Raw genomic sequence first — 17,960 nt, 5'->3', positions numbered from 1 at the left:
CTGTGTACAACTAGTATGGATCAACAAAACGATTGATGTCTGCAATCAACACACCAAAAACTGAATTTAAATTAAAGTGGGCGCTGGAGGAAAGTTTTATATTTTTGTAAGATGAAAGTGCTGCAAAGATGAAATCTCATAAATATCACACCATTGTAAAAATTTGCAAAAGGAATTAAACAGAGGGCAACACTAAAACTGCTCAGTAAGAGGACAAGACAGCTTTTATCCGTGCGTCTCTCATGAAAGTTTCTAGTCCATTAAAATAAACAGCCACGATTAAAAAACAAAACAAAAAAATCTAACGCCTATTTTTAATAAAACATTCAGATGCCTTTTAAAAATAATCTTCTCACCGAAAATAAGAATGAAAAAAAATAAAAGCAAATTTACATTTATAATAAAACATTCAAATGACTTTAAAAATAAGCTAATTACCTATAATTTCACTGTCCGTTACGGCTTCTGTCTGATTTGTTTAGATGATACATTAACCTGCCCACTCTTTTGTACAAATACAAAATATATAGTATGGGGATATTCACAGAAAAAGACACAATTGGACAACTTTACACTGCAACAATAAAATGATGACGCATGTTCATCTATGACACCCAGAGGAAGCTGTCATCGGTTCTTTTGCTAAGGTGCTGTTGGCAAAAACATCTTCCTAACTTTGACAAAAACTGTGCAGTGCTCAGCTCGCCTTGCACCAGTTTGTACAGTCCATCAGGCACTTTAGACAGCACTTCAATCCAGAATACAGTATTTCACATGGATGGTGTCGATTGTGTTATGCGTGTTTAACAACAAATAAATTCAAACATGACTCACTGAAGTCCCATGCAGGGATTGTCCACTGGTGTATTCAATGGTAAAAATATTTGGGACTTTGAAGAATGTGATGAGACCAGGCAGTCAAATGCTTTTCCATACAGTATGCAGGCCACCAAAGTCTGGCCCAGACCAGGTACTAAAGAACAAAAAATGTCCCACTCTCATTTAATAACTAACATATAATAACTTGGCTTGGTTGTACAAATTTAAAATTTACATTATTGTTGTCATTATACAGTTAAGGAAAACAGGAACCATTTTGCAAATGGCATGCAAGGGAGGGGGGCACACAATCTTAAGGCCAAAATGAGGCAGTGGGAATGTGATGCTCCTTCCTTGATGGAACACAAATACCACCACCACCACCAAACTTGTCTTTTTCCACATCGCTGTGAGTCGAGTCCCCTTTCAGTTCCGCAGAGCAGCGAGCCTGCAACATAAATGATAAAGCTCAAACTTAAGAAAACTTAGGGAAAAAAAATACATTTTGAAATGTGATTTAATATTTCTTCATTCAAAAGCCATCAGGATCATACAGTTCAGAATTTGAACAAAATTATCAGAACGATTGTGAGCATGAAAAATGCATGACATTACACAACGCTTGGGTCAATCGAAAAGCAAATGTGACCCAGATGATATTTTCTTTGCCTTTATGGACCTGTATCTAATATTGTTTGAATGACAGAATGGCTCAATCTGATCTGGGTCAGTTCCATATGTGGTATGGCTGGATGATATAGCAAAACATATGATCACAATTTATTTTTTCCATATCATTTGATCTCAATTATCAACATGATGATGATGGTTTCAAATTGCTTGTTTTAAAGTATCTGCGCTGAAAAATTACTTCAACAGTTCATGAACATACGAAGTAAATAAAGCAAATGAAATTAAAAAGATGAAAATTTAAATGTATATAAAAATACTCAACAGTAAAAGGTATAGGAAAATGTAAACTACCGTGGGAACGCCGTCATGAAGTCTTCACTCCTTTATTTTACTATTGTGTTTTTTATTATTATATTTATCACTGAATGTCATACACTCTCTTGCTGCTACATTACTGAATGTTATGCACTTTGAGTTATTTTACTGCTTGTTGCTAAACCCTCTAACGGAACTTTTACCTGATTAATGTCACTACAGTACTCGGTTGGCGTTAGCATTAGGTTAGCTCTGCTTTATTGTTACTTGGTGTCTATGTCTCGTTATCACCGTGGGATAATGAGGAACGTAATTTAAATTCCTTTGTATGTCTGGGACATATGAATAAATTGACGATAAAGCTGACTTTGACATGCCATGAGCGCTTTTTACAACTACTATGGCGACCGCAGGTAAGGAAAATCTCAATAGTGAGTCCTTGCTATCGTACAAAGTTTAGGTTATAAATTCTCGTGTACTTAAACTTGCAAGACTTTATTTGAGACAAGAGCCACTTAACCGTAAGGCCCGCCCTGTAGGTTTGTGGGTCAGCCACTAAGCTTTCGTCGCAGTGGGTGGACAAGGAGGGGATGGCGGTTGTAACATGGCGGTGGGGTGTGTGGCAAAGTGGATGAGGGGGCCTCTTGGTCTCACTGTCGAGTGAGTACACCGGTTGGGGGAGTGGCCAGTGCTGGTGCGCTTGCTCGCGGCTTGAGTGAGAACTGTGGCCTGGAATGAGCCGAACGCCGGTGCGAGGCCAGCTGGCTGGGGGGGAATTCTATATGACCCGCCGTCATAGCTGCCTTTCAGTTAGTGTTACTTTTATCAGCCATTTTTCTATTTTGTCTCAGTTTTAGTCCAGTTTGAATCACACTTGTTAATTTTTATCACATTTTATGAATCTAATCCCATTTATGTCATGTCTTAATTGAGTCAAGAACTTTAGTCTTTATTGTATCAAACAAAAACGAATCTTATTCATATAGATTTAGTCAACAAAAACTGCCATTTTAGTCTACTTTTAGACTAAAATCACCTTTTCCCCTTTTAGATTTATTTGTCAGCAGATATTTATCGTTTTCATCGTCATACAGTACACGTTTCATGTTTGAAAATGTAAGTAAAAGTTGCTTTGAATTGTGTGGCCCATTATTTTAGTTCGTTTTATCTATGTGAATTATTTTAGTTTTTTTCGATTTCTAGTTTGCATCCAGATCCCAAATTAACTCATAATTCTGTCTGGTTTTACAAAACTCATCATCCAACTAACTACTCTCTCAGCTGCAGTGGAGTTGTATGCCCTGGATGCTACGTTGCAAAAGGCGTCTTGACACTGCTGCGCCAACTCTGGTGTAAGTTTGGAGAGGAACTTTTCTTGAGTTTCTGTGTATCTTTTGCCCTCAGCTCTCACTGGACTGGATTTGGGTGTTCCCTGGGACTGGGGTCTGGCAACTGGACAGAGAAGATAGTGGTGTTGGTCTTTGCACTCTGGATTCCTGCACAGGTAAGTCTTCTTGCAGTAGTCACCGTTGTGGACTTTGGGGCATCTTTTGCAGGCACCAAGCTGCCTGCAAACCTAAAGCCCTCTTCTCTGATGGCTTTAGGTTTATCCTAAACTTTCTGCAGAAATATAGTTTCTTTCTGTGCTTTGGGTCACCACAAATGATGCAGCTTATTGTTTCACTGCTGGACTTGGTTGTCTTTGTCCTGGTATACTTTTGAAACTTGGTTTTCTCCTTGGCAGAATCGACGACGTCTCTCAGCTGATCCAGTTGTTCATAAATGAATTCTTGTGATTTCAGGTATGTGATTAGCTTGTCAAAGCGGTTGTGGCGGTTCACAGCATTTCTCTCATCAGCAGCATAGGTCAGCCAGTCTTGCTTTAGGGTTTCCTGGAGCTTGCCCTCAGTGGATTTAGTCACCATCGGGTTTGTCGATATCTGTCACAGTTCGTTTCCTTGTTTTATTGTCATAGTTTCGGTTCGCGTGTATGTGTGCTCGCCCCTCCCCTCCTGTGCCGTCACCTGCTTCTCGTTAACTGTCTTGGATTTAAGTCCCGTCTGCGTGTCACTCCCTGTCGGATTGTTTGTGTCTTATGTGTTCTTGTTTCTTCTAGTTGCTTGTCTGTTCTCGTCTTGTTTTGTCTTTCTGTTCAGTTATTTACGTCCCTAGTCGAGCATCTATAGTTTGTCTTTTGAGTTCGTTCAATAAACCCTGGTCCAAGCTGCATTTGGTCGCGCAGCTCCATTCACTTCATGACAGGGTTCTTAGTGGCGTCTGCATTATCCAGGTCACTCAAATCATAAAGGGCCTTTTCCACCGCTTGGATGAACTCTATGACTTTTCTTGGCTGACCGCTCCGGACTGGTGGAGTCGCTTGTAGCTCTTCGATGATCTTGAGAGCGATGGTGGTTTAGTTCCCAAACCGGTTCTCCAGGAGTCGAAGGATGTCATCTGATGAGTGAGACATAGATCTCTAGCCACCTTCTCATCAAGGCTATCAAGCAGTTGAAATGTCTTTACCTCTTTGGAGCCGGTCGGTTCCCCTTGTTTCTGCAGAGCCTCCTTGCCTCTATCTGTAGTAGTCTCTCTGGTTACCTGCAAACTTTGGTAGGGCTGTGGCTTTTAGCTTTATTGCTGCCACTGGACGGCGACCTGGGAATTCTTCATTATCTGCATCTGATTTCATCTTTGCTCCTTTGATGAAGGCGGCCTTTCTTGGCACCAACTGGAGAGGGTGCACCTCCAGCTGTCTTAGGCAGTCATCAAAGTCTCTTTGTTTAGGAGGCGGACCCCAGCGGTTCCAGTTCTGATGCGCTTCTTATGCCTTAAACACCAACTTCTCTAAGTGAGTCAGCATGAACTCGTAGGACTCCAGAGTTCTGTCTGGCTGGTCAGATGAGACATTTCAAAGTCAAAGTCTGCCTTATTGTCAATTTCTTCACATGTCAAGACACACAGAGATTGAAATTACGTTTCCCACTATCCCACGGTGACAAGACATATTACACAATATACATACAAGTAAACAGCACAAAAAGTAAAAACAAGAAGGCACAAACAATGAACAAATAAGAGCGGTGAATAAATAATAAATAGACAAATAACAAATAAATAAGAGGAGCAAACATGGAGCACGTGTGCATACAGCAGACAGTCAGAATATAGCGCAAAATTACAGGACGTTATGCAGCCGAGGTTGGAGGGGGGAGAGAGTTCAGGATCCTAACAGCCTGGAGTATGAAGCTGTTGGTGAGTCTGGAGGTGCGGGAGCGCAGGCTTCTGTACCTCTTCCCAGAGGACAGAAGATCAAACAAAGAGTGAGCGGGGTGACTCACATCACACACAATCGTGGTCGCCTTGCGGGTGAGATGGGAGGTGTAAATGTCTGCACTCAACCTCTGCAACATGGATAGGTATGGGCAGTTCTCTTCCTCCATATATGCCCCAGAGTGTCTCTTGAATTAGGCGTTTAACTTCTTTAGTCTTTTGCTTACAATCCTTCTCCGTCTTTTCCAAGTCGGTTCTCAGTTGGACATCTAGATCTTCCATAGTCGTTACATGGGCCTCTGCCATGTAAGCGGCTTCCATTTCTTCGTTTGCATCCATGAATCTGGAGCTCTCTAGTGTAAGCTTCTTGAAGTTCTCCTTTAAGTCCTCTATAGACATCTCTGTGTGGGTCCTCATAATGCCATTGGCAAGATGGGAGAAAAGGCTCTTAGCTGTCTCCACTTTCAAGTCATCCAGTGACTTTGCCATCTTCCTTCTTGGTTGTGGCCACAAGTGGAGTCTTCACTGGTCACAGGCGGTTTTTCACTGGCAAGTGTATTTTAACTTCATGGGTTTCCACACATGAAAAGGAAGGATTTGACCAGACTGGGATTTCACTCTTCGTTCGGGTTTTATTGAGCGAAACAATCAAAGTGAAAAACCTTTAAAACACATACAAAAAAAATGCATGAGTTTAAATAAAAGGTACAATATTTTCCAAATAAAACAATGCAAGCTTAGTGTTCTTTAACACATAAACCAATAAACAATGTAGATGAAGTTCAGTCTTCCTATTAAATAAAGTGCATTTAATTAACTATTTTTAATCAAATCAAGGAATGCATAAATAAGGCATTGAAACAGAAACCCAGGTTTAAAATAAACTGCCTTTATCTTATTTTTAAATCACAATAATTTTAATTGATTGTAAGCAAGATCACTTTACTTTTGTTTTGACATAAATATTTTCCCTCAATTAAATAAAAGCATTCCAGCCTTTTTACTGAAAGAAAAAGTCTTGAACATAAAGTGATCCTTTCAAACAAAAGTTAACAGCTTAATGCTTTTCATAAAGACAACACATTTTCCAGACCATCTGTAATGCAGTCAGTGATCTAAATGGTTAACTAAAAAATGAAGGGTCCAGTTAAGAACTGTGAGCTCACCGGTAGTCCCTTTGGTCTCCTCTTCCCATGACTTTTTTCCTTTCTCCGTGGAGCTCAGTGCTGTTTGCTGCTACTGCTGTGTTGCTCACTGATCGAAAGGATTGTGTTATTTGCTGCTGCTGCTGCTGCTCACTGGACAAAAGGATTGTGTTGTTTGCTGCTTATGAACACTGGTGTGTGTGCGCTCCCAATCAGGATAAATTGCGCTCAGCTGTTGAGGCGCTCTGTGGAGCCCCGCTGCGTGCTGCGCGTTCACGTCATACTCCTGCAGTGACCCATTGTGGTCACATGCACCCGCAGACAGGTGCGGACCTCCCAGGTCGCCGCAACACTGACAGTTGTCGCCGTTTACCGCAACGACCAAGCATGGGAGGTCTTGGAAAATGCATGGATGAGTGGGCGGTGGTCAGTGGGGATTGTGAAGGGCATCATGTCAAGAAGATGGTGAAAGTGTCAAACAGCAAGATGAACGGCCAAGTAACTCTCGGTCGAAAGTTCTGTATTTCCTTCATGCAGGGCGCAATTTGCGGCTAAGAAACCAAGAGGGTCTAGTAATGCCATTGTGTATCTGTTCGACGACACCACCGATGGCGACGTTGCTGGCGTGCATCCTAAGTATGAGAGGGGCCCCTGGGTTCGGTGGTGGCGCACACCAGTTTTTGAGAGGCATTTGTGGCATTGATATGGTTGCCAGTCCGTTTGACAAGTTCAGTCGTTTCCAGTGTACCAGTATCAGGGAGGGCAGCTCTCACAGAGGAAGGTAGAGATTGAAGCCAGAGTTCACGAATTAGGTCAACCCGTCTGTGCTTCTTGGTGGCTGGGTCAGGTGGTAGGTGGGTAAGTGCCTGCATTTCAATCTTAGGTGGGTAGTCCTATCACCAAGTGGCTGAAATGGGAAACAGAGCAGGTGCTGGTCTCAAGCACTCGGCATTCGGCTGAATTCCCTCGGCAGGTGTATTTTAAAATGTTCAGAATTGATTTCGTCTGAGTGGTCGTCGAGACTCCAGCACATAATCTGCCTTTGTCTGTCTGTTGGTCACCTTGCATAGGCAAAATTGTACTTCAACACGGCGGGATCACATCATTTTATGTGGAGAATGGCGATAGCTTTCCGGCGCTGACATTAATTGCCAAAGTTAAGCTCAGCATGTGCTTCTTCAGACATCATTGCGCATTGTCGTTCGGGTCACCAGTTGTAAGGGGACACTCACAGTGAGTTGAGATTTGCGTTATGTCTGATAATTAATCAAACTGGCCTTATTTATACATTGATGAAGCGGATCTAAGTGATCCTATTGGTGCTGGACAAGACAGAAGACATCAAAGAAACTGTCTGAGAAATTGTGAGTAAGCACGGGCAATCTCAAGGCTACAAGTCCATTTCCAAAGACCTGGATGTTCCTGCATCTACCGTGAGCAGTGTCCTCAAGAGGTTTGAAGCCCATGTAACTGTGGCTAACCTCCCTAGATGTACAAACCGGATTCGGTCGAAGTTGGGAAATTGTGTAAAATGTAAATAAAGACAAAATACAAAGATTTGAAAATCCTTTTCAACCTATAATCAATTGAATACACTACAAAGACAACATATTTAATGCTCAAATTCAAACTTTATTTTATTTTTCAAATAATAATTAACTTAGAATTACATGGCTGCAACACGTGCAGTAGAAGTTGGGAAAGGGCATGTTTACCACTTCGTTACATCACCTTTCCTTTTAATAACACTCAATAAACGTTTTGGAAGAGAGGAGACTAATTCTCTTAGCTTCTCATGTGGAATTCTTTCCCACTCTTGATTGACGAACCGCTTCAGTTGTTCAACAGACCGGGGTCTTCCCTGTCGTATTTTACGCTTCATAATGCGCCACACATTTTCAATGGGAGACAGGTCTGGACTGCAAGCGGGCCAGCGGAGAACCTGGACTCTTTTACTTCGAAGCCACGCTGTTGTAACACGTGCAGAATGTGGCTTGGCATTATCTTGCTGAAATAAGCAGCAGCGTCCATGAAAAAGACGTCGCTTGGACGGCAGCACATGTTGCTCCAAAATCTGTATGTACCGTATTGGCCCGAATATAATACGACCCTGATTATAAGACGAGCCCCTCTTTTTCAAGACTCAAGTTTGAAAAGAGACTTTTTGACTCAAGTTTGAAAAAAGTACTTTTTGAACACCAAATTTAATTTTTATACAGAAAATAATTACAGTACATCTGAAACAAAGGATTATAACAATATATTCGAGAGAAAAAGCATGTTATTTTGCCTCATTTAAATCAAGCAAAAACTGTCTATCACATCTTAATATCTGAACATTTAAATATGTAAGCTAAAGTGCAATCATATTTGTAAATGAATGGCTTCTGGTTTTTGAAATCTAAATAAATCAATCTACTGTGATAAAACAACAAAATTGCAACAACTGCATTAACCATCAAAACCATCTAACTGTAACTATAGTCTTGAAACAAATCTGAATAAGGAAAAACATTGCAATGAAATAATGAAAATTGCTACCGCTATTGTTGGGAAGCCTGAGAACTGTATAGGGGGTTGGCTTGGATGGTTATGCTCTTTTCGCCCCCGGGTGTCGGTCAGAACACAGGAGGGAAGACGTGGTTCAGTTTTGATTGCTTTACTGAATTATTGGCAAAAAAGTAACAGGCACTGTGGCTCATAGGGGCATACAGGCAAACTGGCAAAAATTTATTGTGTGAAGGGTGTGTGTGGTTTGTGGGATGTTTGTGTGTGTGTGTGGTTCTGCAACAGACGGAAATACAGCACGTCAACGCTTAACTTCTGACGTCACACAACACTCGTGGACGGCACACATTACATAACTAACTGCGCGTAACGGTTCCAGTGCTTCTCAAATAGTGGGGCGTGCCCGGTGCAATACCAAGGGGGGCGGGTGTGACACCAGGGAACATGCTTTTCTTTTGGCTGTACTAGATTAAAGTGTAATGAGACATCCACTGCAGTAGGTGGGAGTGGCCGTGTCACTGGAAGAGTGTGCACAAGGAGTAGTCGCTCTACACTGTAGAGCAGGGGTCACCAACCTTTCTTAAACTGAGAGCCACTTCCTGGGTACTGATTAAGGCAAAGGGCTATCAGTTTGACACACACTTCTGAAAGAGCCAATTTGCTCAATTTGGCTTTCACTATGTGTTATTATTGTCATTTCCAGTTCACCGCGCTGGTCGCATTATTGTGACAGAGCCGTCGCTGAAATTTAGAAAATATTTTTAAAGTCCTGATGTACTTTCCAAAATTTAAGTGGACCTAAGTGCGCAGGGAGCTTAATTTGGTCCGATCGCGCAACCGCAGCGCGCCGGGCGCTCACTGTCGCATTGCTTTAAGAGCGTCTTTGTGTTTTAGGATGATGGCTTTACTGCTCCCACTTGCTTTCTTTGGAGGCATGATAAGGGGTTAATACAATCCTCAAAATAACGAAAATACAATAACAATGGAGTCAGTCGGCATCCGGGCCGTGCGGTCGGGTTTTCTCGGGTCCTCCCGGCTCATCTCGCGGGGTTCGACCTCCGTTCCGATTTGTTCGAGAACCGGGACGTTCGAAAACCGAGGTTTGACTGTAAAATAAATAGATGCAGCTCACTGACAAGTGCTGCTATTTGAGCTAATTTTAGAACAGTCCTGCGGGCGACTCATGCGGTCCTCACAGGCGACCTGGTGCCCGCGGGCACCGTATTGGTGACCCCTGCTGTAGAGTCTCCACTGTAGAGTCTACAGTGTAGAGCGCACGGAACATACGAACACACAACACAGAGCAGGCGATAAAAAGTGCAGTGGGACACCATGGAAAAATATTGAAGAGGGTTGAAAAGAACGGCGGAGAGAGATGGAGATAAGAGAATTGAGAGTCACACGAAAGCTAAGACAAGGAAATATGACGACGCGTACATAGCGCTCGGCTTCAGTGTGACTACGATGGGAGACGAGGAAAGACCGGTGTGTTTACTGTGCCTTACTTACAATGTTGGCAGCAGACAGTATGAAGCCAAATAAATTAAGGCGGCACTTATAAAGTCATTGCACCCCAATCACGCTGATAAGATGCTTGAGGTTTTTCAGCGAAAACGGGCTGAATATTGCCAACAATCATCCCACTTTGTGAATGCTACTTCAGTCAATCAACAAGCACTGTAAGCTTCATATAAAGCAGCGTACCAAATTGCTCAGTGCAAGAAAAAAACACACCATTGCAGAAGAGCTGATACTACCTGCAGCCGTGGATATAGTCTCGGTCATGCTGCCTCATTTTGAGCACAAATTGTTTTTTTCATTTTTGTTTTGTCGGTTAAAACGTTTTATATATTGTGCTCTGAGTTAATGTTGCTGATTACTTTGAATTGAATATTATTTATTGCTGTTATTTAATTTAATATTATGTATGTTTATTATTATTTTATTGTATTTTTTCCAGCATAAAATAGCAGTTGGTCAAGAATGTTTATAGTTTAAATAATTAATTTATTTTTAATTTCAGGCAAAGTGATGCACATTGAATCTGTTCTGTTACAGACTAAAAAACAATGTTATTAATAGTTATTCTTTATTGTAAGTTGATCTTTCTTTTTTATTTATATTTTGTTTTTCTTTAATATTAATAACATGGGGGGGTGCAAAATGTTTTCTTCTCCCTTGGGGGGGGCATCACAGAAAATTATTGAGAAGCACTGCGCTATACTATATAACCATAAATGAAATACTCTCTGCAACACACCACACAAGTCATCGAGACAACAAAATGCATTTGCTGGCGATCGTTAGTCGCCGTGCCGCTGCGTAACGGCTACTTGTGCGATGCGAGGCAAACTTAAAGGAGCGTGCCGGAGCTGTCAATCAAACGGCGCGCACACGAAGCAAACCGCGATCGGACAAACGGCACAACAGTGGACAGTAGTAACAATGAAATGTATATACTCACTTTGTGTCAAAGACGCACACGATCACAGCAACATACTCAGTCGATACCTGCAACCTTTAACTTACCGCTGCGCACAAGCTCCAACAATCGCGATAAGCTGAGGTAATTTACGCAAGATGTAAGGCGGGGTGACATAACTTCGCTTTAAAGGTATCGGGTGCCATCTAGTGTTGTGAATGGTTATATTGTCTAGACCCCGAATGTAAGACGATCCCTACTTTTTCAGTCTTATTGCAATGCAAAAAACATCGTCTTATAGTCGGGCCAATACGGTACTTTTCAGCATTTATGTTGCCTTCACAGAAATGTGAGTCACCTATGCCATGGGAACTAATGCACCCCCATACCATGACAGAAGTTGGCTTTTGAACTTTGCGTTGATAACAGTCCGGATGGTCCGCTTCCTCTTTGGTCCGGAGGACACAACTTCCAGTGTTTCCAAAAACTATTTGAAAAGTGGACTCATCAGACACTTTTTCATTGTGCATCAGTCCATTTTACATGAGCTCGGGCCCAGAGAACCCGTCGGCGTTTCTGGGTGTTGTTCATGAACGGCTTTTGCTTTGCATGGTAGAGTTTTAACCCGCACTTACTGATGTAATTTTAATTTTAACTCCATGACTGCAACTGCGCTATCTGAGTTACTGTCGCCGGCAACCGCCATGTTTCACGCATACAGCGGCTCTATCGATAATCTTACAAATGAATTCAATGCGACATTATTAAAAGCCATCGACTCTGTGGCACCGCTACGTCTGAAAACTCGCCATAGATGGCCAACTCCGTGGTTCACAGATGAAACACGTACGTTTAAACAATTATGTAGAAAGCATGAGCGCAGATGACGTTTAACCAAACTTGAGGTTTTCCATCAGGCATGGAAGGACAGCCTCCTGAAATATAAAGATGCGCTTATTTTAGCAAAAACTCGTTATTTTTCGCAAGTCACTAATCTTAATAAAAACAATCCTAAATACCTATTTGATACAATGGCAAAGCTAACTCTGCGCCAGCCGACCCCCGATAGCTCCTTCCACTCAGCTGACGAGTTTATGAAATTTTTTGCTCAAAAGATTGAGTCCATTAGGGACGAGATCAAGAATACCATGCCAATCGCTCCGCCGGTTACTAGCGCTGGGGATCATGCAATAACCCTCTCAAATTTTAAAAGCGTGTCCCTTGAAATGCTTACAAAATTGGTTAGTACGGCTAAACAAACAACATGTTTACTTGACCCGCTTCCAGCCAAACTACTTAAAGAATTATTTCCAATTTTAGGACCGTCTGTCTTAAATATAATGAATCTGTCTGTTTCCTCTGGGATAGTGCCAATAGCCTTTAAAACCGCTATTATTAAACCACTACTTAAGCGAGCAAATCTTGACCCGGACTGTCTCAGTAATTATAGGCCAGTTTCAAACCTCCCGTTCATAGCAAAACTTCTAGAAAAAGTAGTAGCGCAGCAGCTTATTGATTACATGGTCGCTAATAATCGATATGACTCTTTTCAGTCTGGTTTTAGAGCTAATCATTCTACAGAAACAGCACTTGCTAAAGTGACTAATGATCTCCTCATAGCTATGGATTCAAATACGTCGTCTGTATTGTTACTACTTGATCTTAGTGCTGCCTTTGACACTGTAGACTTCGATATTTTATTAGGGCGTCTAGAGTTGTGTTGGTATCTCAGGGTCAGCACTAAGCTGGTTCAATTCCTATCTATCAGGCAGGACGCACCGAGTGGTCCATGGTAATACGTCCTCTGAGCTTTATAATGTTACGTGTGGTGTCCCACAGGGATCGGTACTCGGACCGATTTTATTTAATATTTATATGATTCCGCTTGGGGACATAATACGTAAATATAATATTAGCTTTCAATGCTACGCGGATGACACCCAATTATATATGCCGTTATCGATTACAGATCCACAGGACTGTTGTAATCTCGAGGCGTGCCTTGCGGAGATTAAGCAATGGATGTCCCTCAACTTCCTTCGTCTTAACCCGGATAAAACTGAGATGTTGATAATTGGTCCTACTCGTTATCAACACTTATTTAAGGAAACCACTATAACTATAGATAACCGTACTATCACTCAGAGTGATACGGTAACTAATCTCGGGGTAATATTTGACCAAACGCTCTCCTTTCAAAAACACATTAAGAATATAACCAGGATTGCGTTTTTTCACCTTCGTAATATTGCTAAGATTCGTCCTATCCTCTCGACCGGGGATGCGGAAACTATTATACATGCGTTCGTCACGTCGCGCCTGGACTACTGTAATGTATTATTCTCTGGTCTTCCTAAGTCCAGTATCAAAAGTCTACAGTTAGTGCAAAATGCCGCTGCGAGGCTGCTCTCACGGTCAAGAAAATTTGATCACATTACCCCAATATTAGCCAAATTACATTGGCTCCCGGTCCATTTAAGATGTGACTTCAAGGTTCTTCTACTAACCTATAAATCACTGCAAGGCTTAGCGCCTTCATATCTCGTCGACCTAGTCGTTCCTTATGTTCCGTCTCGTAACCTTCGTTCGCAAAACGCTAGTCTTTTAGTTATGCCGAGGGCCAAGAAAATGTCTGCAGGGTCTAGAGCATTCTCTATTCGGGCTCCAGAGCTTTGGAATGCCCTACCAATGGATATTAGAACTACTACCTCAGTAGAAACATTTAAGACACGTTTAAAGACACATTTCTATGAGATGGCCTTTAACTAACTTGTGATGGCCGATTTGGCCGGAGTTTGCTCTGTTCTCTCTGCCCACCTCCTCCCCGGCTGGGGAGGGGGTTAGGTGGCTCAAAAGCTGATAGCGGCTAGCTGGATTCTCGGGGACCAATTCAAGATGGGGGAACTGCGGCTCAACCCCCTTGAAGACACTGCCAGGACAATCGAGGGCACCTCCGACATCCATTTTTTTCATTGATTTTCATATTATGTATTACTTGTGCACTCTCTGCATCCATTACAACCTGGTGATCCTGAAAGGGGGATCCTTCCATCTGTGGTCCCTTCTCAAGGTTTCTCATTTTCCCCTGGCAGGGGTTTTTTGAGTTTTTCCTTGCCCTTTTGGGAGCTTATGATCAGGGGATGCTTTGAGAATAATTGTCAATTTTGGCTATGTGAAGCCCTTTGAGACTGTTTGTGATTTAGGGCTATACAAATAAACTTGACTTGACTTGACATGTAGTGATGAACTGTATTTACTGACAGTGGTTTTCTGAAGTTTTCCTGAGCCCATTTAGTGATATCTTTTACACACTCATGTTGGTTTTTAAGGCAGTGCCGTCTGAGGGATCGAAGGTCACAGTCATTCAGTCTTGGTTTCCGGCCATGGCGCTTACGTGCAGTGATTTCATCAGATTTTCTGAACCTTTTGATGATATTATGGACCGTAGATGTTGAAAACCCTAAATTCCTTGCAATTTTGCTTTGAGAATTTTTTTTCTTAAACTGTTCATCTATTTTCTCACGCAGTTGTGGACAAAGGGGTGAACCTCGCCCCATCCTTGCTTGTGAATGACTGAGCATGTTTAGGGAGGCTCCTTTTATACCCAATCATGGTACCCAATTAGCCTGATCACATGTGGGATGTTCCAAATAGGTGTTTGATGAGCTTTTCTCAGCTTTCTCCGTATTTTTTGCCACCTTTCCCAACTTCTACTGGAAGTGTTGCAGCCATGAAATTCGAAGTTAATTATTATTTGGCAAAAAACAATTAAGTTTATCAGTTTGAACATTAAATATGGTCTCTTTGTAGTGTATTCAATTGAATAGGGGTTGAGAAGGATTTTCAAATTGTTGTATTTTGATCTTCACAACTTCAACCGAATCCGGTTTGTACACAGAAAAGAAAAAATTGACGAGAGATTTCAACGAAAGATTGTGCGGATGGTGGATAAAGAACCTCGATAACATCCAAACTAGTTCAAGCTGTCCTGCAGTCCGAGGGTTTGGACCCATAGTATCCGTCGGCGTTGAAAACAGTGTCAATCGTATGATACCCAGGAAGACCCCACTTCTGACCTAGAGACATAAAATACCCAGGCTGGAATTTTACAAAACTTACCTGAGAAAGGCAAAAACGTTTTGGAAGAAGGTTCTCTGGTCAGATGAGATAAAAATAGAGCTATTTGGGAAAAGGTATCAACACAGAGTTTACAGGAAAAACGAGGCCTTCAAAGAAAATAACTTGGTCCCAAAAGTCAAACATGGCGGCGGTTCCCTGATGTTTTGGGATTGCTTTGCTACTGCTTGACTGTGTGCATGGCATTATGAAGTCTGAAAACTACCAGCAAATTTTGCAGCGTAATGTAGGACCCAGTGTGAGAAACTGGGTCTCACTAAGAGGTCATGGGTCTTTCAGCAAGACAATGACCCCAAACACATTCAAACAGCACTAGAAAATGGTTTGAGAGAAAGCACCGGAGCCTTCTAAAGTGGCCAGCAATGAGTCCAGACCTGAATCCCATAGAACATGTGGAGAGATCCCAAAATGGTAATTTGGAGAAAGCACCCTTCAAATCTCAGGGACCTGGAGCAGATTGCCAAAGAAGAATGGTCTAAAATTCCAGCAGAGCATTGTAAGAAACACAGTGGTGGTTACCGGAACCAATTGTTCTCAATTATTTTGTCTAAAGGTTGAGCTACCAAGTATTAGGCTAAGGGTGCCAATACTTTTGTCTGACCCATTTTTGGAATTTTGTGTAAAATGACAATTGATTTGACTCTATTTCCATTCTCTTTTGTGTCTTTTCATTGCAAGCAAAACATATGACGATAATAATACCAAATCATTTTTAATTGCAATCATTTTCTGGAAGAAATTGAGTATTATCTGACAGAATAGCGGCAGTGCCAATACATTTGGCCAGCACTGTAGCTTCTGTAGCTAGGTGTTGGACTGCCAAGGTCCCTGCCTTTGGCTGGCGCCCAGGTCACAAGTCACCCAACCCTTTTGGCGCTCCCCTAGGTGGTGAGTCCATGGGACCCACGTTGCCTTTTTTGGGCTATGCCGTTAGAGTTCGCCACCGAGTCCCATCTCCAGGCCTGTGGAGGCCCCAGTGACCCACGCCCGGGAAGGGAAAACTAGGTTCATTTAGGGGTCATTTGAACTGTGCTTTGTCTGGTCCCTCACCTAGGATCTGTTTGCCTTGGGTGACGCTGCTAGGGGCATAAAGCCCCAGACACTTTAACTCCCGGAATCATTGGGACACAAGTCCCTCTATCATGGTAAGGTGACGGCTCACAGAGGGCTATTGTTACATGTACCTACTGATACATGTGTAACATGACAGGCAGATAGAAGTAATGAATATACAACCATGCTTCGTAATGGTGTGTAGCCCTTACCGTCTAGAAAGCTGGTCTTCCTTCTCTTGGCTGCGTGAAGTCTCTGCACCCACTGAGGTGGCTCCTGCGGGCAATTTGCTGAGCTGGTCCATCACCTCCAGGCCACTTTCCTCCGCTATTTGGTGGATCAAGTCATCCACCTGTTCTTGTGGTGTTGTCAGTGTCATTGCAGAGCTCATGGAATCCTCCATTACCTTGTGTTGGTAAAACAAACACAAATTGACCTACACATGACTATACTATGTCCTCATATGCCTTCAGTAGAATGTCTACAAAGACAGTTCAAAGCACACCAAATACTTGACGACACAGAACAAGATGCAAGTGGATGTACAGAGGCTGCAGTCACTTACTGAGGTGTGGACATCAAGATTCTGAACTTGGCTTTCAAACTTATCCATGACAGCAGAGACCTTTTGAAGATCCATTGAGTTCAGAGCTTTGTCAAGCGCCTTGGTCACCTGGCTCATGTTTCTAGTCACCTGTGAGAGAAAGCATAAGATCACATTTCTATTTATCATACAAAACATCCCTGAAGTGATGATGGACCAGCGGAATAAGATACTCTAAAAAGTGCTGTAAGCAGCTATAAAGAGCCCTAGCAATCCTGGCCAAGTTGGGATACTGGCACTTTGCGGTACTGGCACGCTAACAAATGGGGCCTCAAATTCAACTTGAGCCTGGTTCACATGGCAAAATGTTTAAACTTTGTCTGCTTTTGCTTGCCAATGTAATAATTTACATGTGAAATAAGGGTTAACAAGTTCGATACGTTGTTTACATCTTCCCACTCCATTTAAACTATATGTCAGTCAGTCACTCAGTCAGTCAATTAATCTGCAGACGATGCATAGGTGTTGGAAACAGTTCACAGTTATACCTGTAGCCAAAATCAAGCACCCCAAGGTTTTTAATGATTTTACTGTGGCCATCACTTCAGTTGTCATGAAGTCTTTCGATAATAACAAAAAGAGATTTGTTCAGTAAGACTGAACATCTGCTAAACCCTCGGCAGTTTATAGGGCTGGATGTGGCATACTGGATGCTACTTAATTTTTATTAAATCTTATTTTAAAACATCTTGATGGAAACAAAAGCCATCATGCTCTTTGAGATATTCATTCAGCTTTTGACACAATCCAGTCTCACATTTTAATTGACAAACTTCACTATATTAATTTGGATTTTAACATTGGGGGATGGATTTTACATTTCCGAACCTAAGAACTCAGAGTGAGAGTAAATTGATTCGTCGTCAGAACTGATATTATATACAGGGTTCCACCAAGGCTGAACTCTCCGCACTATTTTAATTTGGATTTTAACATTGGGGGATGGATTTTACATTTCTGAACCTAAGAACTCAGAGTGAGAGTAAATTGATACATCGTCAGAAGTGATATTATCCACAGAATCCCACCAAGGCTGAGCTCTCCGCTCTTCTTT

At 42.1% G+C, this 17,960-nt stretch overlaps 2 protein-coding genes across 10 annotated transcripts in view; one reads left to right on the top strand and one right to left on the bottom strand.

Annotated features, from left to right (window-relative positions):
• Window positions 1-206: 206 nt before the first annotated feature.
• The window catches only part of chmp1a (charged multivesicular body protein 1A), a 63,277-nt gene continuing 45,523 nt past the window's right edge, over window positions 207-17,960 (bottom strand). For all 9 annotated transcript variants that reach the window (XM_049724494.2, XM_049724490.2, XM_049724487.2 and 6 more), the window contains 3 exons: window positions 16,868-16,996; window positions 16,515-16,708; window positions 207-1,267 (listed from right to left, as the gene is read on the bottom strand). In XM_049724494.2, coding sequence (XP_049580451.1) covers window positions 1,246-1,267; window positions 16,515-16,708; window positions 16,868-16,996 — 345 coding nt within the window. In that variant the 3' untranslated portion in view covers window positions 207-1,245. The remainder of the gene's footprint in view (window positions 1,268-16,514; window positions 16,709-16,867; window positions 16,997-17,960) is intronic.
• Window positions 12,686-14,345, top strand: LOC137840380 (uncharacterized). The gene has a single exon (XM_068651149.1). It carries the CDS (start codon window positions 12,988-12,990, stop codon window positions 13,879-13,881), a length of 894 nt encoding a protein of 297 aa, XP_068507250.1. The 5' UTR covers window positions 12,686-12,987; the 3' UTR covers window positions 13,882-14,345.

This window comes from Syngnathus scovelli, chromosome 6, assembly GCF_024217435.2.
Source record: "Syngnathus scovelli strain Florida chromosome 6, RoL_Ssco_1.2, whole genome shotgun sequence".
Lineage (NCBI taxonomy): Eukaryota > Metazoa > Chordata > Actinopteri > Syngnathiformes > Syngnathidae > Syngnathus > Syngnathus scovelli.
The sequence above is the reverse complement of the archived record's forward strand: the minus strand, read 5'-3'. Positions and strand labels throughout refer to the sequence as shown.